This window comes from Electrona antarctica (assembly GCF_951216825.1).
Source record: "Electrona antarctica genome assembly, chromosome: 17".
Lineage (NCBI taxonomy): Eukaryota > Metazoa > Chordata > Actinopteri > Myctophiformes > Myctophidae > Electrona > Electrona antarctica.
This window is the reverse complement of record NC_136798.1, coordinates 35,413,754-35,438,367: the sequence shown is the minus strand read 5'-3', so window position 1 is coordinate 35,438,367 and position 24,614 is coordinate 35,413,754. Positions and strand designations below refer to the sequence as shown.

The window sequence follows — 24,614 nt, the reverse complement described above, 5'->3', positions numbered from 1 at the left end:
GCATCGTATCATATTGCCATGAATGAACCAAATATGGTCCACGTATCGTATCGTCAACCATGTATCACAATGCTGCGTATCGTATCGCTGTTAAGATGTATCGTTACACCCCTGTAATGTACACAACACAAACACATACAGTATCACTTGAGCACACGCCTCAGCGAACACCATCATACTGTACAATGTACAGCACGAGAGGCTCCCAGAGTGCTAATGCTAACACACGCTAAATGACCCGCTGGGCTGTAAGCAGGGCCACAAGGACAGAGGGGTGGTCTGTGCCCAGGCCTGAGTCAACTGTCCTGAGGGCAGCAGTGAGCCTAGAGCTGGTGTGTGTGTGTGTGTGTGTGTGTGTGAAGCAAGCGTCATCATCGTACACAGCTAAGACGGTGTGCGTGCGTGTACGCGTGTGTATGCAACCCTAGGGCCAAAGTGCATGTCAGGCCGGCATTGGGGGTAGACTATGCTTGACTTTACTTTGCACTGCTTCAGCATTGTTTGTTAAAGAGAGCACACACACACACACACACACACACACACACACACACACACACACACACACACACACACACACACACACACACACACACACACACACACACACACACACACACACACACACACACACACACACACACACACACACACACACACACACACACACACACACACACACACACACACACAACTAATGAGAGTAAGAGGGACACTCCTCGGGAGAGCGAGATGCCCTTCAGCCAATTTTCAGCAAGCAAGCGGATTCGGAGAGACAGAGCTCTGTGCTGTACGAGTGAAGCCATGCAAATGGCCCCCGAGGGCCTTCCAGTATCGGACATGTCTTGAAGTTGATATGAACTAAGCTGGCATGCTGTCTGTCCACAGACTTATCATCTCCTCACATCAAATAATACCTCTCACAAAGGACAGTGGAGGGGCAAACAAGGTGAGCCAGGAAGAAAACAAAAAAGATTAAGTTGTCCCGGAAAGTTGTGTGCATTAAGTTCACGTTAAAAAATTCCGAATGTGTTCAGTTATTTTAGGGCGACACTCGCATCCACAGAAACTTTAACCTGTTCTGGGCGGGAACCCCCTGTTGGTGTTTTAAGCATTGTTATACTTGTAGGTCTGCTATTTTTTGAAAAATCGTGAAAATGTGGCCCAAATGTTTGAATATAATCTTTCGGAGTGAACGGTTTTTAACTCAAATCTTTGCTTCTGGGGAGGTCCCTGGAACGACATATTTTCAGATGGGGGTCGGCGGCCCAAATCCATATAATTTTGGGGGTCCTTGACATGAAAATGTGTGAGAACCACTGACATAGAAACACATAGGTTTTTCAGAAAACTGTCGTGATTTAGAAGACATTTGTGGAATCGAACCTTAGGTCTAAATGGGTTAAACGTGTGAAGTTATTTTTAGACGCGCTGTAGAAAACACACCTACACGTTGAGCTTTTTGGAGACGCTAGAGCGCACAACATACCGACAGCACACAGTAAATACCCCCTAATAGTGTGCCACGGGATTTATTTCCCATTATCGCTTTGAGCCAGGAAAGGCTATATAGAGGCAATTTACCCAGCAGAATACTGAACGTTTACCGAGTTGCCTTTCTCACATGCCGCACCGCACGGCATTTTACTGCAGCTCATCATAATGAGCACTATTGTAAAGGTGCAAACACGCACACATGCACGCACGCACGCACACATGCACGCACACATGCACGCACACACAAAAACACAGGACACTCTTCAGTGATGTAAACAGAGAGCGAGAGAGAGTGCAAGAGAGAGAGAGAGTGAGAGACGAGAGCGCTTTAAAGCTCAAAAAAGTTTTTTAAAACCTTTTGGTTCTGCTGTGCTGAACTGTCACAGCTGTCAACGTGTTTATTTAGCCCCGTCACAGCTCAAAGAGACGGAGGCCGAGGTGAGACGGTTCTGGGGAGAAAACACACACCTGATGCCCACAGGGCTGTTCCAACTATTGAATTTAATAAAAAAGGCACACGGGAACACCTGCCGCTGCTGCATGCAAGAAAAGGACCTACAGTTGGGTGCCACCGATATTGTCCCTTATCATTTGACCCATTTAGGCCTGACCTCAACATTTAAAAAAATCCTTCTAAATCCTCCAGTTTTCTGAAATAAATATTTTCACGATTTTTCAAAAATAGCAGACCTACAAGCTCGTAGCGCGCCACTCGGTGGCGCGCTATGAGCTTGTAGATCTGCTATTTTTCAATAGCTAAATTATAACAATGTTTAAAACACCAAAAGGGGTTCCCGCCAAAAATGGGTTAACTGTCCTTTTGCGCAGATCACGCAAAACTCAGCAAAAAGAAAAAGGACCAATATCGATGGCCTCCAACTGTAAACACCACCAGCATGAACCTAATTATTCTGAACAGATGTATTAGTCATTATGGCAAGAAGAGAAAGAACACATTAAGGAGTGCCGTTATGGCAATATTGGCAAGTGTCCCTCGTTAATGTACTCAGAGAGGCCCCGAGTGGCGTCGGTCTGCAGCAGTGGAAGCCAGCCATGATACATGAGGGATGACCAGGCCTGAAAGGCTGAGCACAGAGAACCATCCATCATCGGACAGCCACTGTTCCAGTCTGGGGGCCACTTGAGTGCATGCATGCATGCATGCATGCATGCATGCATGCATGCAACCCAGAGAGAGAGGGAAAAACCCACACGACAAGTTCAGCACTCGACGATTCTCCCGAGGGTTAGGCCCCCCCGATGAGGCCCGGCATGCATGAACGGACGCGACCCTGGGGAGGGTAATCGAGTGAAGAATAATGCCCCGAAGGCCCCCCCCCACCCAACCCCCCATCACAATGCATGAAGGTAACCCTCCTTCCCTCCCGCGGGGAGAGGCGGCTGAAGTGCGCAGCCAAATGGCTGTGTCTGGCCCAGAGGAGAGGCGGGGAATATTGAGGAGGCTCAGGTTAATAGGGTGGCAAGGTTAGAATGAAAAGAGGAAAGGAGGTACAAGCGGTGGCAGAGCGCGGACGCGTAACAACCGCAGAGGGTGATGAACGACGTGATCACGGGGGACGCTAATGGCCTCGCAGAGGGGCTAGTAAAAACCCTCCCAGACTCCCGACGTTTTCACCCAGAGGTGGCCGAAGATGCCCCCGAAGAGGATAGCGCGCGTGTGGGCCCGTGAGATTAACAAGCGATGAGAAAGAGAGGGAGTATATATATAGTCAAACACCTGTTCACTGAATTCCATTAAAGAAGGAGAAGAGAGAGGTTTTGTCAATGTTTTTCCGGGGCGGTGGCGCGCTGGCGATTCGGAGGGAAATGCATGGAAAGAAGAACAAGCAAGGAAACCGACCAACGACAACGTGAGTGAGACAAGGGGACAGATTAACGAGATGGGGATTGAACAGAGCTGCCATGTGTGTCTGGAGATGCATGATGGAAGCTGGCTGGTAATCACTAAATTGCCTCATGCAATTGCCCACGCACGCACGCACGCACGCACACGAGTAGTGTAATCCCTTAAATCCAGTGCTGTTTGAGCTCAGCAGCTGGTCCCATCTCTGTCCAAAGTCTGTGTGCGTGGTGCGTGTGTGTGAGAGTGTGTGTGAGCGTGTGTGTGAGCGTGTGTGTGAGCGTGCACGCCCTGTGCACAGACAGACAGAAATGAGGAGCAGGAGTCTTTACAGAGTGTGTCACACTTCAAAAGTAAACCTCCTCTCGCAATCTCTTTCCAAGTGGAATGATATAACAGCAGCGACCGGCCGTGGGAGATTACAGCAGAACCCTGGCCGGGCGAAACTCCAACATCAATTCCATCACCGATGGCAGCTACCTACGCAGACTTAATCTGACTGGCGGACACTCTCTGGGATGTATAAGCTCTGACTGGCGGACACTCTCTGGGATGTATAAACTCTGACTGGCGGACACTCTCTGGGATGTATAAGCTCTGACTGGCGGACACTCTCTGGGATGTATAAACTCTGACTGGTGGACACTCTCTGGGATGTATAAGCTCTGACTGGTGGACACTCTCTGGGATGTAGTATAAGCTCTGACTGGTGGACACTCTCTGGGATGTATAAGCTCTGACTGGTGGACACTCTCTGGGATGTATAAGCTCTGACTGGTGGACACTCTCTGTGATGTATAAGCTCTGACTGGTGGACACTCTCTGGGATGTATAAGCTCTGACTGGTGGACACTCTCTGGGATGTATAAGCTCTGACTGGTGGACACTCTCTGGGATGTAGTATAAGCTCTGGCTGGTGGACACTCTCTGGGATGTATAAGCTCTGGCTGGTGGACACTCTCTGGGATGTATAAGCTCTGACTGGCGGACACTCTCTGGGATGTATAAGCTCTGACTGGTGGACACTCTCTGGGATGTATAAGCTCTGACTGGCGGACACTCTCTGGGATGTATAAGCTCTGACTGGCGGACACTCTCTGTGATGTATAAGCTCTGACTGGCGGACACTCTCTGGGATGTATAAGCTCTGACTGGCGGACACTCTCTGTGATGTATAAGCTCTGACTGGTGGACACTCTCTGGGATGTAGTATAAGCTCTGGCTGGCGGACACTCTCTGGGATGTGATCGACAGATCAACGGTATTCCAACTGTTCGACTCTGTTCGGCGATTGGTGAAAGCATTATAAAACAATTGTGAGGAAAAAAAAAAAAACTCATTGCAGACTGACTATTCAGAACACTTCACCCTTCTCACACAGACCCTGCCGAGAAAATGTTTTGCGCACACACGCACGCACACAAACATTTAACTTGTTAGTTTGTTTATACCTATACCACCACTGAAATGTCAAAACCCACATTACGAGCACACGCACGCACGCGCACACACACTGGTAAGAAAGGAAGCAGACAGGGTAATGGATTTCGGATACAGACACACAAGCACGCACATACGTAAGAGACAAAAACACCAGAATGTAAATGCATTCTGAAGCAAGACAGCACACGCACGCACGCACAGCAGTAGGGTTCATTGCTATGCAGGAAAAGTGTCAAAAGTGGTAAAAACCAGTGTGTTTGGAATATCCAAGCACACCGTGGTGCTGACTCAGAACCTGGCACAGCATCAGAGAGGATACAACACTTTGACAACTGCTATTTTACAATAATATTTTTCAACATAATGCTTTAAAACACCAAAAGGGGTTCCCGCCCAGAATGTGTTAAGGATAGACTAGAATGTTATTCTGCTAGTATGAAGTCAAACCGGGGAGTGGGGAAACGGGCATGAGGCAAATAAAATATGAACACTCCGATTTTATGAATGGACTGTTTATAATTGAACACAGAAATGGGCCCCCACGACAAGAGTGACTATAGTGGCTTGTAAGAATATTATTAATAATAATGACCTATGCTCGGAACAATGTTGAATTACATCTCAGTGATGAAAATAGCCTGCATCCTTAGACTCACTAAATTGAGAAAGGACTCAATCATGTCACTCTCTCCGGGGGTCCTGGGAAGACTCACACTGTCCCTGGGACCCACCTAAAAGACCACCCCTGGGTCCCGGTACCCATCACATTGAAAACATACAGTATTTACATCACTGACATCTGTGAGATCATTCTGAATTTTCTCATTCTCAACTCCTCAAAACCCGACCCCAAAACAAAGTTTTGAATAAAGCAATCCCCCTCTAACAAAATAAAAAGATACCAGTATAAACTATATAAATCAAGCGTATTAAAACAAAACATCACATTCTCAATATAAAAATGACCAAAGTACCAACACAAAACAAACAAAAACAACAACAGGGCGAAGAAAAAAAAAGTGAAAGGAGCCATGAACACCTCTGCCCTCTGACTTCCCCGGCCCTCGCCAAGCCAACACTGTACTGTACCTTGCAGAGTTTCTGGTAGCGCGGCGAGGAGATGGCCATCCTCTGGAGCCGGTGAAGGAAGACCACCACTTTCTGGAGGGAGGTCCGGACCATGGCCATCATCTTAAGACTGCCACAGGTCTGCAGCAGCCTGCTCCGGGTCCGCATGCTAGCACTGCCCTGCCCCGCCGCGCATGACGATGCTGCTGCTGCTCCCCCCCACCACCAACCAACCAACTCCCCTCTCGCACTCCCTCCCCCCCCCTATACACCGGAGACGACCGGAGCCACACTGACGCGACGCGCGCACACTCTCTCACATACGCACCCGCACGATCTCACCCTCTCGGTCACACACACACACACACACACACACTCTAGCTCACACGCGTGCTCCGAGCGCAGGCATGACACTTTGCTTTGTCACACACGCACAAAGAAACCAACGCCGTTCATGTATACTCATGAGGCTTACGCTCGGTCCTTTAACAAACAGCCAGTCATTGCCCGGACAGCGCGCTGCGTTGCGAGCAAACAAGACGGAAACGACGAGAGCCTCACTTTCTCCTTCACGCTCGCTACAACGCGGGAGGGAAGTCCCCTTGCGACTAGAGAGGACAGATTAAAAAATGATCCCCCCCCCCCCCACCGGAAAAAAATAATGATTCAAATTCACTATCAAACGTCCACTGTCGACAGCATCGCGAGGAGGAGTTTGCCGTTTGAAGAAAGAAAGAAAGAAAGAAAAAGAAAGAAAGGTAAGCAAAAAAGTAAGAAAGCAATAAACAGAAGCAAGATGAAGAGGAGGAGAGAGGGACGGACACGCGAGTTGCGCTGGATGAGAAGAGAAAGACACAGAGAGAGAGATGTGCCTCGCTCTATACTCGCGCTGCGAGAGAGAGAGAGAGAGAGAGAGAGAGAGAGAGAGAGAGAGAGAGAGAGGGAAAAACCGACAGACACTGGTAGAGAGACAGGAGCTGCACACAGTATGTATGACCTCCTTATTGACTGGAAAACGACTCGGGGTGAGACGGAGGAGAAATGGAGAGGAGAGGAGAGGACTGGCTGCTGCAGCAGGACTAGCACGCAATAAGCACTCTGCGTGTGTGGAGGCAGAGCGGCATTATGTGAGACGACTAGGTGAGCGACACATTCATATGAGACACACAGAGAGAGAGAGAGAGAGAGAGAGAGAGAGCGAGAGAGAGAGAGAGAGAGAGAGTCGCAAGTAGAAATTAGACACACTCACTCGCTGGGGGAAAGGGAGTGTGCGTGTGTCGGTGTCTGTGCGCGAGTGACAGACTGAAAGAGAGCAATCAAGAGCGCTCTAAAGTGTCTCTCTCGCTCTCTCTCTCTCTGCACGTCGTGTCCCAGTTGTAGCGCTGTGACACAGATTAACCGAGGACAGGCTTATACTGCGAAAACACTCCAATAGGAGATGAAGAGGAGGAGTTGGGGGGGGGGGGGGGCACGGGGGAATCGGAGTTAAAGCTGAACCAGGGGAGAGGGGCAAGCAAGGTCAGCCCCAGATAAAATAATGCTTTTATGGCGAAGGAAACGGAAAGAGGATAAAGTCGGGGGGAAGCAGGCGTGCCTCCACCTGAGCGCGTGCCGCTCGCCTGCTGGGCAATCGGATGGAGATAAGAAGAAGGCAGCAGGCTGAGGGAGGATAAAGTAAATCACATGAAAAGCACCGAATGAGAGACAGAGAGAGAGACAGAGGTGCATTAGCGTATGACTTGTGTGAGCGTCAATGACGAGTGCAACTGAGGTGAGGGAGAACAGATGCGCGGGTGTCTCGTGTGACGGTTCCGGCCATAAACTCAACGCACCACTGTGATTTAACCCATTTTGGGCGGGAACCCCTTTTGGTGTTTTAACTAAGCATTATGTTATGCTTTAGCTATTGAAAAATAGCAGATCTACAAGTTCATAGCACGCCACCGAGTGGCGCGCTATGAACTTGTAGGTCTGCTATTTTTGAAAAATCATATTTTTTGAAAAATCGTAAAAATGAGGCACAAATCTTTGAATATATATTCTTTCAGAAGACTTTTTTTTTTATTTCAACGTCAGGCCTAAATGGGTTAAAGTTAGTTGTATTCACCCCTGTGACTCTCCAGCTGAACTACAGCTGAAAGAGCTCCGGTCACTTTCATTTCAGGTATTCGTTTGAAGGGGGGGAAATAAATAAATCCTCTATGAGAGGATTTTTCTCACACCAGGATCGCCACTGGACTACGCTCTGCCCTGTCGACTTCTGGCCGTTAATTGAACTTAAGAGTAAAAAAAAGAAAACAAGAAATCACACTTGTGTGAAGTGAGGGGCGCTCACATTCATCATACATCATCATCATCATACATCATCACATGCTGGCCAATCACAATTAGCGTCCTCACTTCCGTGCTCAGCCAATCGACATCCAACAACCCAACACACCCACACCATGACTCAAATATTAAAAACTAATGCCCGAACGAACACGCACACACGCACGCACGCACACGCACTAAGTGGTTAGGCTAAAGTGCAGTGTTCGGAGTTGCGCTGTGGGATGCATTAAAGTGCATGGTTTCTGCTTGCCTTGCCAGTGGATATAATGGATGAGGGAAATGCACTTCCGAGGAAGGGGAAGAGTGCACACGGGAGCGGCAACATGTATGCCTTCATACATTTATTACACAGTACAATCTTCAGTGTTTATTTATCAATTTGTAACTCTGAGAGTGTACAAACGTAAACCAATCCATCTACTGTTTTTGCCAGGGAATTCTTCAAAATAAAGGCGCTAGAGTGCCAGCAGATGAGGCAGATTTTACTCTGAAAAGCATTTCCCCCTAAAACCGTGAGGTATAATCTTAATCTTCCATTACTACGTCACGCTGTCGCATCTAAAGTCTCTCTAGAAGCGTTTATATTCCAAACGAGATGATTCCTGAAGTCCAGAAATTACGACAGAACATTGCCCTTTTGGTCAAAACCATGTAGAGAGCCGAAGAGCAAAACCATGTAGAGAGACGAAGAGCAAAACCATGGAGAGAGACGAAGAGCAAAACCATGTAGAGAGACGAAGAGCAAAACCATGGAGAGAGACGAAGAGCAAAACCATGGAGAGAGACGAAGAGCAAAACCATGTAGAGAGCCGAAGAGCAAAACCATGGAGAGAGACGAAGAGCAAAACCATGGAGAGAGACGAAGAGCAAAACCATGTAGAGAGACGAAGAGCAAAACCATGGAGAGAGCCGAAGAGCAAAACCATGGAGAGACGAAGAGCAAAACCATGGAGAGAGACGAAGAGCAAAACCATGGAGAGAGACGAAGAGCAAAACCATGGAGAGAGACGAAGAGCAAAACCATGGAGAGACGAAGGGCAAAACCATGTAGAGAGACGAAGAGCAAAACCATGGAGAGAGACGAAGAGCAAAACCATGGAGAGAGACGAAGAGCAAAACCATGGAGAGACGAAGGGCAAAACCATGTAGAGAGACGAAGAGCAAAACCATGGAGAGAGCCGAAGAGCAAAACCATGGAGAGTTGAAGGGCAAAACCATGGAGAGACGAAGGGCAGAACCATGTAGAGCCGAAGGGCAAAACCATGGAGAGAGACGAAGGGCAAAACCATGGAGAGAGACGAAGGGCAAAACCATGGAGAGAGACGAAGAGCAAAACCATGGAGAGAGACGAAGGGCAAAACCATGGAGAGACGAAGGGCAAAACCATGGAGAGAGACGAAGGGCAAAACCATGGAGAGAGCCGTAGATTAATTATGAGCCACTTTAGTCGGCCAATAAACAAGGAGTCAGTGTGCATGCGTAAAACACAAGGAGATCGCTGAAGAAGTAAATGCAATTATCATGTTTTAGTAATATTGTCAACCGGGTTAAAGAAATCACAGGTAGAGGCTTCACATCAAATGCTCTAAAATAATAACCGAAAATGGACGATCTACACGCTCAAAAAGATCTGAGGTCAGCTGCGCTGTACTGGAGCTTTGGTTTAGACAAAGGTTTACCAGGCCAGCGCCGTCCCTTTCAGTCATTCCACAGCGTATCGATTCCACTTCACTAGGCATTAACAGGGGGATATATATAGTGCACTGCTAAATCTTGTTTAATGCTAAACAGTCAAATCCTCCTTGTTCATTTAACTCCCGGCGAGGACTTCACTCCATACAGCGCTGACCGGACGGTGTGTTCCCACTGGTGAGACAGAGGACGACGACGTGCGCTCGAGAATTCTCCGCAGTGACTTCAGGTTACATTAGAGATCACACACGCACACACACACACACGCGCGCACGCACACACACGCACACACACACGCACACACTCACACACTCACACAGTGAGAGAAAGCAATAAAGGGTATGTAGCAGAAAGGGCAAAAGGCCACCATGGGAAGTGGTTTTCATCATGACATGTGCACGTGTGTGTGAGTGTGTGTGTGCGCGTGCGTGCGTGCGTGCGTGCGTGCATGCATGCAAACACTTCTCACAGTAGGTTCATGTCAGGCTCCATGCTGGCTTTGTGCCAGCAAACTGCAGTAGAACATGATGAAATGAACCACAATCCATGCTGCACCATAGAACTACCAGCACCCACCAGTTCTTTGAATTAAATAGCAAAAAGGCGGAAGGGACGACATTTAGGGAAATGGAAATGAGAAACGCTCACATTAACTGGCATCACGTGGAGCCAGAGTCAGAAGGCACACACGGTGTCTGAACCGTCCTTCACAGTTTGCCAAAAACGTTATCGGTTGCTTTCACAGACAAATTGCACACGTCTCATGCACTGCACGCCCTCGGTTAAAAACACAAACCACTCGTGTGCGATCCCCATTACAATAGATACGACCTCTAAATGTTAAAACGAGTCCATTAGCTGAAAAAAAAAAGTTACTGTGCTTTGCCAGCAAACCAAACCCTTGGGCTGAAATTGTGAAATCCACAATAATTGGTGGAGAAAACAAAGGCCTGCACTGTCAAAAATGGGATTAACCCATTTTGGGCGGGAACCCCTTTTGGTGTTTTAAGCATTATGTTATACTTTAGCTATTGAAAAATAGCAGACCTACAAGCTCGTAGCGCGCCACCGAGTGGCGCGCTACGAGCTTGTAGGTCTGCTATTTTTGAAAAATCTTTGAAGAGCCAACGTTTCTAACTCAAATCATTGCTTCATGGGAGGTCCCTGGAACAACATATTTTCAGATGGTGGGGCCGGCGGCCGTATACATATAATCTTGGAGGTCCTTGACATGAAAATGATTTGAGAACGGACTGACAGAAACAGGTTTTTCAGACAACTGTCAGGATGTTAGAAGGCATTTGGTAGAATCGTCCTCGGGTCTGAAAGGGTTAAAGCGGGACAGACAGCTGGACATTGGACAGTGACAGACAGGGAAATCGATGGGCACTGCACGGTCACTGCAGGGGGAACGCATTCTGAACAGTACGTACTGTCCTGGCATCTCTGTTCATCTGTCCTTCTACTCTCTGCACTGCTTTTACGTTTCCTCTCCATTTCATTAACCTCACTCCTACGTCTGAATGCAATCCATCTATCTTAACACGAGCTGTGCCACACAGAGAGAGAGAGAGCACGCATGCTGATTCAGAATAACATAAGACATACACCATGAAAAGAGATTAGAAGTGTGTGTGTGTGTGTGTGTGTGTGTGTGTGTGTGTGTGTGTGTGTGTGTCATGGAAGAGCCACCCATCGACTAATCCAATATACGGCAACCTTCCCCGTGTTTCTTCACTAGTCCGATCCAGAAGAACACAGTTTGCCGGCCACTGCTACAGAGCTGACAATGAGGTTACATCTTCCCTTCTTCTAGTGGAGTCCGGTCTCAAAGCAGACCAGAGGTAGAAAACTGTCGTCCCCTGATGTCATCGCTAGGGACACATGCATCAGTAAGCAGGAACTATGGGGATGGCAATGAAGGACCGGGAAGTCTGGCGTGGCATTGTGAAATCCATGATCTCGACTGCGGTCGAAAAATGATGATGGTGTGTGTGTGTGTGTGTGTGTGTGTGTGTGTGTGTGTGTGTGTGTGTTTCGTGGGGTGGACGTCATCTTTCATAACGGCCTATGTGATGAGAGGGGAGAGGCCTGACGGTCGAACAGATATGAAAAAATAAGACCAGTCTGAAGCGAGTGGTGCAACAGCACCCCCTATTGGTACTCTAAACATCGGGACATAGGTTAGGACATAGGGACATTGCTGTTACTTGGAGTGGTTGCACCACTCAAAAACAGCGAATTAAGATGACGACGTGCAGCTTTGTCAGCCAAGATTACGATTAAAATAAGTGAAAACTGTGAAAAGTGGAAAGAAAAAAAAAATCATTATAGATTACTGTATACAATATGCGCGTCTGGCCTAGAATTCCAAACTAGCCAGGGGTCGATACTGATGAATTAGAGGTTGGCGTAATGACAACAATAGCCTCGCAAAAACATGAGCACGATCAGCAGAGAGGCACGATCCCTTACCCATAATGCTTTATCAGTACCGTGTCACACCCCCGAGCTGCTGAGAGACTGTCTGACGCCCGCTCTGCACTAATGGAAAACCCAGCTGTGCATTCAGACGTGCGTCTCAGGCTACAGTGCAGTATGCCAGTGGTTCTCCACCAGTGGTCCTTGAGGAGGTTCCAGGTGGTCCCCAGGTTGTGTCCCCCCCCCCCCCCCCCCCCTTTTTGGTGTTTTAACGATTATTATAGACTTTAGCTATTGAAAAATAGCAGATCTACAAGCTTGTAGCGCGGCACCAAGTGCCGCGCTACAAGCTTGTAGGTCTGCTATTTTTGAAAAATCGTGAAAATGTAGTGCAAATCTTTGAATATATATTCTTTCAGAGCCAATGTTTTTAACTCAAATCTTTGCTTCTGGGAGGTCCCTGGAACAACATATTTTCAGATGGGGGGGGTCGGCAGCCAATTACATATAATCTTTGGGGTCCTTGACATGAAATATTGAGAACTACTGACATAGAAACATGAGGTTTTTCAGAAAACTGTCAGGATTTAGAAGACATTTTTTTAGAATCGTTCACAGGTCTAAATGGGTTAAGTTAATTAGCAAGAAGTCTACAGAATAGGCCTATCTCACAGCCCGCTTTCCACGCCCACTTCCGGTAAATAGTGGTGTCATTTAACATTAGCATTTACACGTTTTTTTCTCTGGAGAATCTAAGTACATTTTCTAATGTAAAAATGTGACAGACCAATATTATTATGAAGCAAACAAGATGGTAAATCAGCTCGAACAGATAGAACAAACCTTACCTTGAGAAAACAAAAGTTGTAGACTTCTTAAATTACCTCTGTTAACATGTAGCGTCTATGGAGTGACGTCACGCTATCACCACTAACCCCGAAAGGGGGCGTATTAAGGGGGCGGGGAAATTCTGTGAGATAGGCTTATTAGACAATGTGATTTTGATCAACATTTGCCTGTTATCTCTCCTATGGTACCAACATCAAGACAGCATGAAATCGTGGACACAATCTTATCCAATGACAACAAAACATTCTACGTCTTGGGTCTGAGGCTAAATGGCAGTATACAGCCGAAACCTTGGCCTTGCTTGTAAAGGGTATCGGAAGAGAGGGAGCCGCAGCATGACGGCCTCCGAGACAAAGGGATGGGGCACGTCATTATGGCCGTGAGGCATTGTGTGTGTGTGTGTGTGTGTGTGTGTTTGTGTGTGTGTGTGTGTCATCAGCGTATTGTGCTGCCTAACGTGGGTTACTTATCAGAGCTACAGCAGATGTGTATAGATGTAGCATTGTGTATCGTTGAAGCCGGTCAGAAAACTCGTCTCTCCATATTTCATATTTCTATGGCTTTCGTGAATGAAAAAGGGTCAATATCATCAACCCGAAAGGTAACGGTCTTGGACATTCTGGACGAGCAGTGAGGATTGTGAAGTATGAATGGCGCGCAGTCTAACGGGAGGAGGAAGTGTCTGTGTGAATGGGAGCCACACAGGCGTGTAATCCAAAGGAGAAATGGGAGAAAAAGAGCTCGTCAGAGCAGTCAGAATATGTACAAGACCCTTTGACTTCAATACGACGCGGCTTTGGGATACTTTGTCTGGGAGGTGAAAGTTAGGTGAAGTGGTTCTTGAATTAAACATGACATGAAATGATAAAAGGGGAATATAGCCATGTGTCAACAGACTCTGCCCCAGTGGGGGAGGTCTGTGCAAATGACAAGACGAGTGAAAGGATGCGCGCACACGCACGCACACACAGCATTCCTGATCAGCAATAGGACAAGTGGATCAAGGAGCTGCATTTGAAAGCACACAGTCTCAGTCAAACATCTTTAACTGGCAACGCGTGCACGCACGCACGCACACAGCCCCTGTCCTTTAACTGAAGGGTGCGTTAACAAAGGATGACAGCAAAATAATAGGATAGCACCTGTCCATGGATGAGATAGCACCTAGCCACCCACACACACACACACACACACACACACACACACGCCCCCAGCGCTCCCCTCCTGGGTTCCCCGGCCTTAACGACGTACCTCCAGCTGCCCTCGCAGCTCCTTGACGTGGGCGGAGTCCTGAGCCAGCTCCTCCCTCTGCGAGGCGTCGGCCAGCACGTTGACGGTGGTCTCCGCCTCCTGTAGCCACTTGAGGAACGCCTCCAGCTCTCGGAGGGACGTCTGCAGCCTCGTCAGCTCGCCGTCCAGATGCGCCTGCCGGTCGCTCGCCCTGTCGCCACACATTAAAACCCATTCAGGACGGGAACCCCTTTTGGTGTCTTAAGCACTTTGTTATACTTTGGCTGTTGAAAAATAGCAGACCTACAAGCTCGTAGCGCGGCACTCGGTGCCGCGCTATGAGCTTGTAGATTTAGAAAAATTGTGAAAACATGTGCAAATGTTGTAACATATATTCTTTCACAGCGAACATTTTTAATTCAAATCTTTGCTTCTGGGGGTCCCTGGAACAACATATTTTCAGATGGGGGTCGGCGGCCAAATACAGATAATTTTTGGGGGTCCTCGACATGAAATAGTTTGAGAACCACTGACATTATAGAAACATGAATTAGGGATTTAGAAGCCTTTAATTTTTAGAATCTGCCTCAGGTCTAAATGGGTTAAACCCATTAAGACCTGAGACCACCAGATTCTACAAATCTCAAAATCATGACAGTTTTCTGAAAAACCTATGGTAAAAGTATTGGAAATGCTCAAGTAAAGTACAAATACTGCACAATTGTACTCAAGTACAGTACACCACTGCTCATTGAGTGAGTGAGTGAGTGAGTGAGTGAGTGAGTGAGTGAGTGAGTGAGTGAGTGAGTGAGTGAGTGAGTGAGTGAGTGAGTGAGTGAGTGAGTGAGTGAGTGAGTGAGTGCGTGTCTACCTGTTGTTGAGGGTGTTCCAGGCTGCGTTGTGTTTGTCGGTGACCTCCTTGATTCTCCGGGTGTCGTCCGCGGCGTACTCTCGCAGCAGGTGATTGGACAGCTCGTTAAAGGCGGCCACCGTGGCTTGGCCCTGGGCCAGGTCTTGGACGAAGGCCTGGGGGGAACCAAGCAGTCACATCATGACATGAACACCCAGCCCAGAGGGCTGCGCAGCTAAAAGGCTTTCCTTGGACGGAGCGTTGCTTTTGACCGCAACATTTTCATTTTAGTTTAGTCGTAGTCTTTTGAACAAAACTTAATTTTGTTCTAGTCAGATTTTAGTCCTCTGAAATGTCTTAGTTTTAGTCGACTAAATATCATGTGATTTTCAACCATTTTCCTTATCAAGCCCCATTATTTATTCAGCATTTGAGCCACGGACCACCATTTGATGACATTTAGCCTTGCATAACTAAAAACTAAAGCATATTTGTTGTTATCGTTAGATGAGATTTTGAGAAGTAAAAATATTGGAAATTGGAAATACTCAAGTAAAGTACAAATAACTCAAAATTGTACTTCAGTACAGTACTTAGTAAATGTAGTAAGAGTAAATGTACTTTAGTTACTTTCCACCACTGAAGATGGCAAGGGGAAAGTGTTGTGCCTCTAGTCTAGTAACTGTGGTCTGTTGAGCACAGTTTCCCCCTAGTGTTCGGGTGGCTGTACTGCAGATTGGCTGCCTGGGAGGAAGCGGAATGAGTTGTCCGAAAACTCAGACTCAAGTCAGCATTACAATTAACGTGATGGATGACGTGGGTGTATCAGGGCATATTAAGGTCTTAATCCATTTAGACCTGAGGACGTATCCGTGTCACATCATAGCTTTCAACCACTTTAACCATTATTTAAAACTTTAGCTGTTGAAAAATAGCAGATCAACAAGCTTGTAGCGCGGCACTGAGTGCCGCGCTACAAGCTTGTAGATCTACTATTTTTTGGAAAACTTGTGAAAATGTGTTGCTTCTGGAACACAACAATCTATTTTCAGATGGGGGGTCCGCAGCCAAACTACAGATTAATTCAAAATGTTTGAGCGCCACTGATAACGTTTTTCAGAAAACTCTCAGGACTTGGAAGACATTTTGTAGAATCTGGTCCTCAGGTCAATGTGGGTTAATGTGCCGTATTACGGACAAAATGATTGATTCACTCGTGTCCACCTCATGGAGATTACAAGTGGATAAATTGCCCGTTCCATAGAGTAGGATCATTGGGCCAGATCGAGTTCTCTTTGTCCATTACGAGCACAGGGAGTCCGTTACCCTTGACTCTAGAGTGCATTTTTCTAAGGACAGTACCATGGTAGGGCTCAGAGAGTCAGATGGGACAGAGTCCAGGTTAAGAAGAAGAGCAAACTGGCCATCATGTGAACTAGCCACAATTTGCAACACTTTCTTTTTTATATAAATGGGTTGAATCTAGAGTTTCGACACCAGCCATTCATCCAAACAAAAAAGTCTGCTCTTTCAATCTGCAAATGTTTGATAAATCCACCGTAGACGTTGTTATGAGCTATTTTGCAGGAGATCATTTTATTTAAGTGTTGGAGTTTGGAAGCACTCAACGGCCCTGAGTACCACCGGTTTCAAATGTGCACATAATGCAGGAAGTGCTTCCAAACTCCAACAATTTCTTGACAGAAAATAGCTCATAGGGGCGGACTTTTATGAAACAAACCATTTGCAGATTGAAAGAGGATAATTCAAGCTTTCCTCACAGCTGCAATGTTTGTGAGTTTAACATTGTTTAATACAAGCAGACCTGACTTTTCTGTTTGGATGTATGGGCTGTCGATGGCTGCTCTAACTCAACCCATTATAAAAATAAAAATAAATCTAGTACTGCAATTTGCATGTCAACAATGCTAAATTCTGCCCAACCTTGTTGTCAGTGAGTAGTTTTAAATTCCCCTCACCTTGTTGTCAGTGAGTAGTTTTAAATTCCCCTCACCTTGTTGTCAGTGAGTCGTTTTAAATTCCCCCTCACCTTGTTGTCAGTGAGTAGTTTTAAATTCCCCTCACCTTGTTGTCAGTGAGTCGTTTTAAATTCCCCTCACCTTGTTGTCAGTGAGTAGTTTTAAATTCCCCTCACCTTGTTGTCAGTGAGTAGTTTTAAATTCCCCTCAACTTGTTGTCAGTGAGTAGTTTTAAATTCCCCTCAACTTGTTGTCAGTGAGTAGTTTTAAATTCCCCCTCACCTTGTTGTCAGTGAGTAGTTTTAAATTACCCTCACCTTGTTGTCAGTGAGTAGTTTTAAATTCCCCTCAACTTGTTGTCAGTGAGTAGTTTTAAATTCCCCTCAACTTGTTGTCAGTGAGTAGTTTTAAATTCCCCCTCACCTTGTTGTCAGTGAGTAGTTTTAAATTACCCTCACCTTGTTGTCAGTGAGTAGTTTTAAATCCCCCTCACCTTGTTGTCAGTGAGTAGTTTTAAATTCCCCTCAACTTGTTGTCAGTGAGTAGTTTTAAATTCCCCTCAACTTGTTGTCAGTGAGTAGTTTTAAATTCCCCCTCACCTTGTTGTCAGTGAGTAGTTTTAAATTACCCTCACCTTGTTGTCAGTGAGTAGTTTTAAATTCCCCTCAACTTGTTGTCAGTGAGTAGTTTTAAATTCCCCTCACCTTGTTGTCAGTGAGTAGTTTTAAATTCCCCTCACCTTGTTGTCAGTGAGTAGTTTTAAATTACCCTCACCTTGTTGTCAGTGAGTAGTTTTAAATCCCCCTCACCTTGTTGTCAGTGAGTAGTTTTAAATTCCCCTCAACTTGTTGTCAGTGAGTAGTTTTAAATTCCCCTCACCTTGTTGTCAGTGAGTAGTTTTAAATTCCCCCTCACCTTGTTGTCAGTGAGTAGTTTTAAATTCCCCTCACCTTGTTGTCAGTGAGTAGTTTTAAATTCCCCCTCACCTTGTTGTCAGTGAGTAGTTTTAAATCCCCCTCACCTTGTTGTCAGTGAGTAGTTTTAAATTCCCCCTCACCTTGTTGTCAGTGAGTAGTTTTAAATTCCCCCTCACCTTGTTGTCAGTGAGTAGTTTTAAATTCCCCCTCACCTTGTTGTCAGTGAGTAGTTTTAAATTCCCCCTCACCTTGTTGTCAGTGAGTAGTTTTAAATTCCCCTCACCTTGTTGTCGGTGAGTTGTTTTGTCAGGGGGTCTCTGGACTGCTGCAACAGGTTCTGGAAAAGCCTCTCGTTCTGCCCAATCAGGGCCATCGTCTCCTGCCGCTGCTCCTCCCACTGGTTGCTGTGGCCAATCATGTAGTCCAGTTGCCTGAGGCGTGCCTCGACGCCATGCTGCGTGCTATCCCATTGGCTGCGAACTTTCTCCACTGGACAGAGATGAAAAAGAGACATTTAGTAATTTGCTTTGCTCGTAGTTAGCCAGTGTACAGTATACAGATATGCATACGGTATTCAAATAGGCTAAACATATAGATGTATTTTTTTATACATGATGATTTCAATGTAAAGGTTTTGCTGTGGACGTACGTTTCTCTGTGATGGACGTGCGAATGTCCAGGTCAGACGTCTTGTTTTTGATGTTCTGGGCCAGCGTGAAAATGTCCTCGAGCTGGGGGTGGCGCTGCTCAAGGTCAATCTTAGTCACCTGCCAGGACAAAACACACACACACACGCACACACACACACACACACACACAAACGCACGCGCACGCACGATGAGATTAACTTTATTATCCCTGCACGGAAATTGATACGTCAAAGCAGCATAATGTGAAATAAACAAATAAACAGTAATCAAACAGACAGACAGACACACACACCTCAGACACACATGGACATAATCACAACAAGACCATGGACCACGGACACAGGACCATAAGCATTGGGGGTCCATGGACTCACACATATTAAGTATGCCCACGCCCACAATACACTTGTGTCCTCTTATCAAAAACATAAGTGCATACAAACTGCAAAAAGATGTGTAAACTTCACAACAACATGGTAACTTTTTGGGCGGGTGACACCCAGGCACAACTGTGTTATCACTTAGGTCAGTGGTTTTCAACCCTCTTCATATCAAGGCCCATTATTAACTCGGCCTTTGAGCCACGGACCACCATGTGATGACAATTAGCCTCTCGGACACAAAACTTAGCATATTTATCGTTGGATGAGATTTGGTAGAGTTGGTACCATTAGGAGAAATAACAGGCAAACTTCAATCCAAATAATAATTTGTGTAACTCTTGAGAGTGTAAAATGTACACTCTCAAGAGTTAAAGATCTATATAAGGCTCCATTCGGTTACCAACTCCATCATTTCGCTGGGGGACCACCTGGAACCCCCTTCAAGGACCGCTGGTTGAAAACCACTGTCTCAGGCTTCACTGCATAACAACCGCCCTCCTCCGTCCGTCCGTCCATCCATCCATCCATTCCCACCTGCAGACGGCCAATGGTGGTCCGGATCTCGTCCGCGTCGCCCACCGTCACGATGTTGGACTTGAGCATCTGGGCGATGAGCAGCAGCCAGTTGGCCAGCTCCGTGGCCGTCTCGTTGAGGTCGGTGGGCGCCACCGTGTCCGGGGTGTGGGGCGCCTGGTGGCGGGGGTCGTCGCTGGTCACGAGGCTGGCCATCTGGACCGCCGAGGGAACCGAAGACACTGGGGGGGGGGGGGGGGGGGGGGGTTTGAGAGACTTAAAAATGGCTGCAAACATGGAGTCTGGGCCATGTTTTGTTGACACGTCTAGCTCCTCCTTTTATATTGTCACATATAGAATAGAAACATTACCGATTGGGAAAGTTGGTTGTTTGTCACCTGAGAAAGTATCTCATGACAGCAATTACGATTTACGTATTATTACGCAAGCATGTAGCAGAGTGGCTCACAACCTCAGACTGATGGCCTAAAAGTCTAAGATCTCCCCCGCAGATGTTGGCTGACCATGTATGTTCATATAATTGAAAGGGTCAAATTGAAATGCAACAATAAAATGGAGGACATCTTCAAGTAGACACTAGAAGAACCGAGATGAACTTTACCGAGTTGCTGATGCTGGACAACTTGCTGCGTCCATGGAGACACAGGTTGATGGAGAGAATCCCTCAACCGGTTGTCCAGAGCCTTCCAGTCGGCTGCCAGCTGCTCCACCTTACTCTACACATGACAATACAAGTAGACACACAGTCAATCCATTTGACTAACGCTAACACATACGTTCAGACATCACATCAAACCTCTGAACACAACGCAAAAATTGCACTATTGTGAAGCGAGAGGCGCCTGGTAATTTTTTTTTATGTGCTACATTTCTGGATTTTTTTTAATTCCTATTTTTTGAGTAATGAGTAATGTTTGTTTAAAGTGCTCTAAACAAACATTACCAGGTAAAAAGTGCTCTAAAGTTTAGTTTAGTCTAAATTCCGAAAGCCAGACCGTCCAGTGATAAAATACAACTATTTGTGAGATGCACGTGTCGTGCACGTCACTATAGCAACGGGTGGACCTTTTCCTCCGGCATCAGCTGCTGTCTCCTCTGCAGGTCTATGGACCGAGCCAGCAGGTCCTCCAGCTCTCTCTTCCTCTCCTTCATGGAGGCCTCTAGAACCTACAACACACATGGTGAGAACAGTGGGTTACTGATTTCAGGCACCAAAGGGTACGGACGGTGCGACAGCAAAATGTGCATATCTGTCGGTCCATTGCATTGTGTTCTTTAGAGACGTGAGAGAGACTCTCTACCTGTGCCTGGGCGTGGCTCAGGCCTCTGGCCGTCAGTGTCTGGTGTGTGACCAGGACCCAGTCAGTGAGTCTGTTCATCCTGTCCTCAAACTGGCTGTGGCTCTGCAGGTTAGCCTCCACCTCGCCCACCTTTTCCAATAGCTCGCGGTTCACCTGTACGAGGGAGAGGGGGTGCAGTGTTGATTTTAACAGCTAATTTTGATTTAGTTTTTAATCATAGTCTTTTGACCAAAAAAAGCATTTCGTTTGAGTCTTATTTTAGTCATCTGAAAAGGTGACTAAAGTCATCTAAATCTACAGTTGATTTAGTCGACTAAAATGTATTTGGGAGGGCCTTGATCATGTCGTGATGGCGGATTTTACACTTGGTTGCATGCTGAAAATAGCCGATCTACAAAATCACAATGTGTGCAAGATGTGAGCTTAACGGAAATGTCAATATAATTACTCTTAGTCATCATACAGCACCGAAGTCTGTGTTCAATATCGGTAGAGGGTGCTAAGCCCACGGGTTCATGTACTTTTTATTAGCATTGTAATCCCCATAGGAGGATTTTAGATCGCCTCATATAAGAACTGTGTTTGAAAAATAAACAAATCATCGAGGCCATTTCACTCATATGGAAATGAAGAATTAACTGACTGAGAGAAAACGCTAATGTTACTGCTGCTGAAGGCGTAGACTACTGTTATAATTACGATATTCTCAGGCTCTTTTCTCGAAAACTACGTCGCTGTCCGTTGGGCTGATCAGTTTCTGGAGAAAGATAGCTAACGTGAGTTATTGGTATTAGCCTTTTCTTCTCCTCTGGAAAACGTGAAAAAGTGATCTCCCCAATTTCGGCCCGCGTAAGCCAACAATAAAGCTAAAAATACAAATATTTCTTTACTTTGAATGCATTGAATTCTAGTGCCACTCTCTCACCTTGCACCAGTTGAGGTTGATGGTCCGGAGCTTGGCCACGTGCTGCTCTCTCTCCTGGGAGCTGATGCTGGGACTGCCCAGGATCTGTGGGCCGTGCTTGTTCAGCCAACCCAGACGCTCATTCTGCGCATCCACCTCCAGCGCCAGTGCCTGTCGGAGAGACGGAAGCGTCGGGCCTTTGACCTTACCAAGAATCGCTCAATATATACGTGTCAAATTAATTAATGCCAGTGACAGGGGGACAGAGCGAGAAAATAATGTAGTGTGTGTGTGTGCGCGGCTGCGCGCGCGTGTCAGCGAGAGAGAGACGGCAAAGTCTGAATTTTAACTTTTGTAATGATAGGCAAAGGGGTTGAAATCCAATTATGTAATATATATATATACACCGTCTGTTTCAAATCCCAATGCTGTACCTACTGCACAAGACTGGGCATAGAGAAATTGGAAAACTCACTTAGATGCTGGCACCAAGTTGTGCAGTAAAATAAGAAAAAAAAAGAAAAAATGCAATCTAAGCTGACCGTTCTGACCCGCTTCAGCAGCAGAAATAGAAACTGCCTTTTCCACCCCGTGAAACTTCAGTTGAGTCAAACGAGGGTGGAGGTGCAGCGCCACTTGCCATACCTTGAGTTCCTTGAGGTTCTTGTCAGTGGCGGTGACAGGGAGGCAGCTGACAGCGCTCTCTGCCTGCTCCAGCCACACAAATAACTCCCCGCTTCTACGAACCACGTCTGACAGAGCTGGATCACCTCCAGCAAGCCTAAACACACACACACACAGGTAAGAAAAGAAGCAGAGAGGGTAATGGATTTCAGATACAGACAAGATAACAGACAAGCACGCACATAGACAAAGGCACCAGAATGTACAGTAAATGCATTCTGAATCACGCACGCGCGCACACACACACACACACACACACACACACACACACACACACACACACACACACACACACACACACACACACACACACACACACACACACACACACACACACACACACACACACACACACACACACACACACACACACACACACACACACACACACACACACACACACACACACACACACACACACGTGTACACACACACACACACACACCTCCATTTGCCCAAAAATGTCACAGGGTCTAATGCTAACATTTACATTTATATTACAGCTGTAATACTGATGGAGCATGCTGATAACATTCACCTGCTGAACGCTGATACAGAAAGTTATGAGCCAATATTACTTTTGGTTAACTTGCCTGCACCGCTGTTGGAAAGGGAGCTCTACCCTCCATACAAAACCATGCTATAAAATCAAGATGATCTATGTCCCATAATACTCAAGGGAATGATTCATTACCTGTGGTTCCCAAACTTCTTAGCCAGTGACCCAAAAGAGAAACTGTATGTCTCCCCAGGCCCCAAACTAGTGGAAAGAATAGTTCTATTTCATACCTACTGACCGCCAGAGGGGCGGTGTTTTCAACACCTGGATATACATCGCGCGCACGCGCAGAGGTCGAATATTAATACCAACACTGTCACTCGTGACCCCCTGTGGGCGTGAGCCACCTATATAGGTGCCCAGTTCACAGGGTTCATCCTCTTTCATCTTTTCGCCTTTGAGCGCAGGTCGATTTATTTATTGAGCTCCTGCTACTAGCCCTTCGAGGCTGTATGGGGGGGCTCTCGACGCCGGTCATGCCTATAAGCCTCGTAACCGTTCGGTTGGGGCTACCTTGCGTCCTCCAGAGGCTGCATGGTTGGCGGCGATAATTTTCCGCCGGGCTCCCAGGTCCAACTACTATGTTGGACTTTATTTTCTACAGGTAAGTTGCGTGTTACTTTACTTGCCCGGCGGGCGCGCCTGCTACAGCCTAGCGTTATTTTCGCTTTGCTGTGTGGCGTTACATTGGGTTGGTGACAGTGTTTGTTCGCTGAAATCCAACTTGTATGATTTGTTGAATTGTCGGCCGTCCACCCTCCCGATTAATGCATTAAGGGTTAGCGGTTGTGTGTTCACTAACTAAAAGCTAACTTTGTATTTAATGTTTCGTGGTGACTGTGTGCTGTTAGTGTGGCTCGCAGAGGTGTGCTTCGCCTCGACAGAGCGACCGCGGCGGCGCTTATTTGACTATTAATCAATACTCACGTTGAATGGCCGCGGCACGATGCTAAAATGAACAGCAACACAGCAATGTTTTATGGCGTTGGTAACTATGGGCTCATAGAGGTGTGCTTCGCCTCGATAGAGCGACTGCCGCGACGCTAGTCATGTTGAATGACCACTCCTCTCCACGTGTTTTCTGCAGAAGAGTGTTTTGCTCTGTCGCAGACGTGCAATCAACCACATATATGTGGCGCTTGGTTTCAACGATGTCTACCAAGAGGAGGTTTGTGTGGTCGTGACGTTAATGAGCGCTCCTCCCCAGACGATTTCTGGTTAAGGAACAAACTTTTTCAAATGCATGTCAAGTTGTAAACGCAGCTTAGTGCTGACTTGCTAGTTTGTTTTGCTCGTTATATCAAGCAGGAATATGACAATGTTGTCACAGTGTGCTTAACGTCACAGCTTAACTTAAGTGTGTACTGCTATCTGAGATAGGCATAGTGCTTGTATTTCATAGCTTGAGTGTGATCCGCTCAGCTGCTGTTTGCGTAATACTTGTTTGTGCTTGGCAGTACA

General features: G+C 46.6%; 1 protein-coding gene across 2 annotated transcripts in view; it reads right to left on the bottom strand.

Moving 5' to 3' along the window:
• The window catches only part of utrn (utrophin), a 344,298-nt gene that overhangs the window by 194,057 nt on the left and 125,627 nt on the right, over positions 1 to 24,614 (bottom strand). For both annotated transcript variants that reach the window (XM_079527087.1, XM_079527086.1), the window contains exons 47-56: positions 22,556 to 22,691; positions 21,932 to 22,081; positions 21,007 to 21,159; positions 20,771 to 20,872; positions 20,307 to 20,421; positions 19,706 to 19,926; positions 18,788 to 18,905; positions 18,422 to 18,627; positions 15,264 to 15,418; positions 14,414 to 14,603 (exon numbers count right to left, since the gene is read on the bottom strand). In XM_079527087.1, coding sequence (XP_079383213.1) covers positions 14,414 to 14,603; positions 15,264 to 15,418; positions 18,422 to 18,627; positions 18,788 to 18,905; positions 19,706 to 19,926; positions 20,307 to 20,421; positions 20,771 to 20,872; positions 21,007 to 21,159; positions 21,932 to 22,081; positions 22,556 to 22,691 — 1,546 coding nt within the window. The remainder of the gene's footprint in view (positions 1 to 14,413; positions 14,604 to 15,263; positions 15,419 to 18,421; positions 18,628 to 18,787; positions 18,906 to 19,705; positions 19,927 to 20,306; positions 20,422 to 20,770; positions 20,873 to 21,006; positions 21,160 to 21,931; positions 22,082 to 22,555; positions 22,692 to 24,614) is intronic.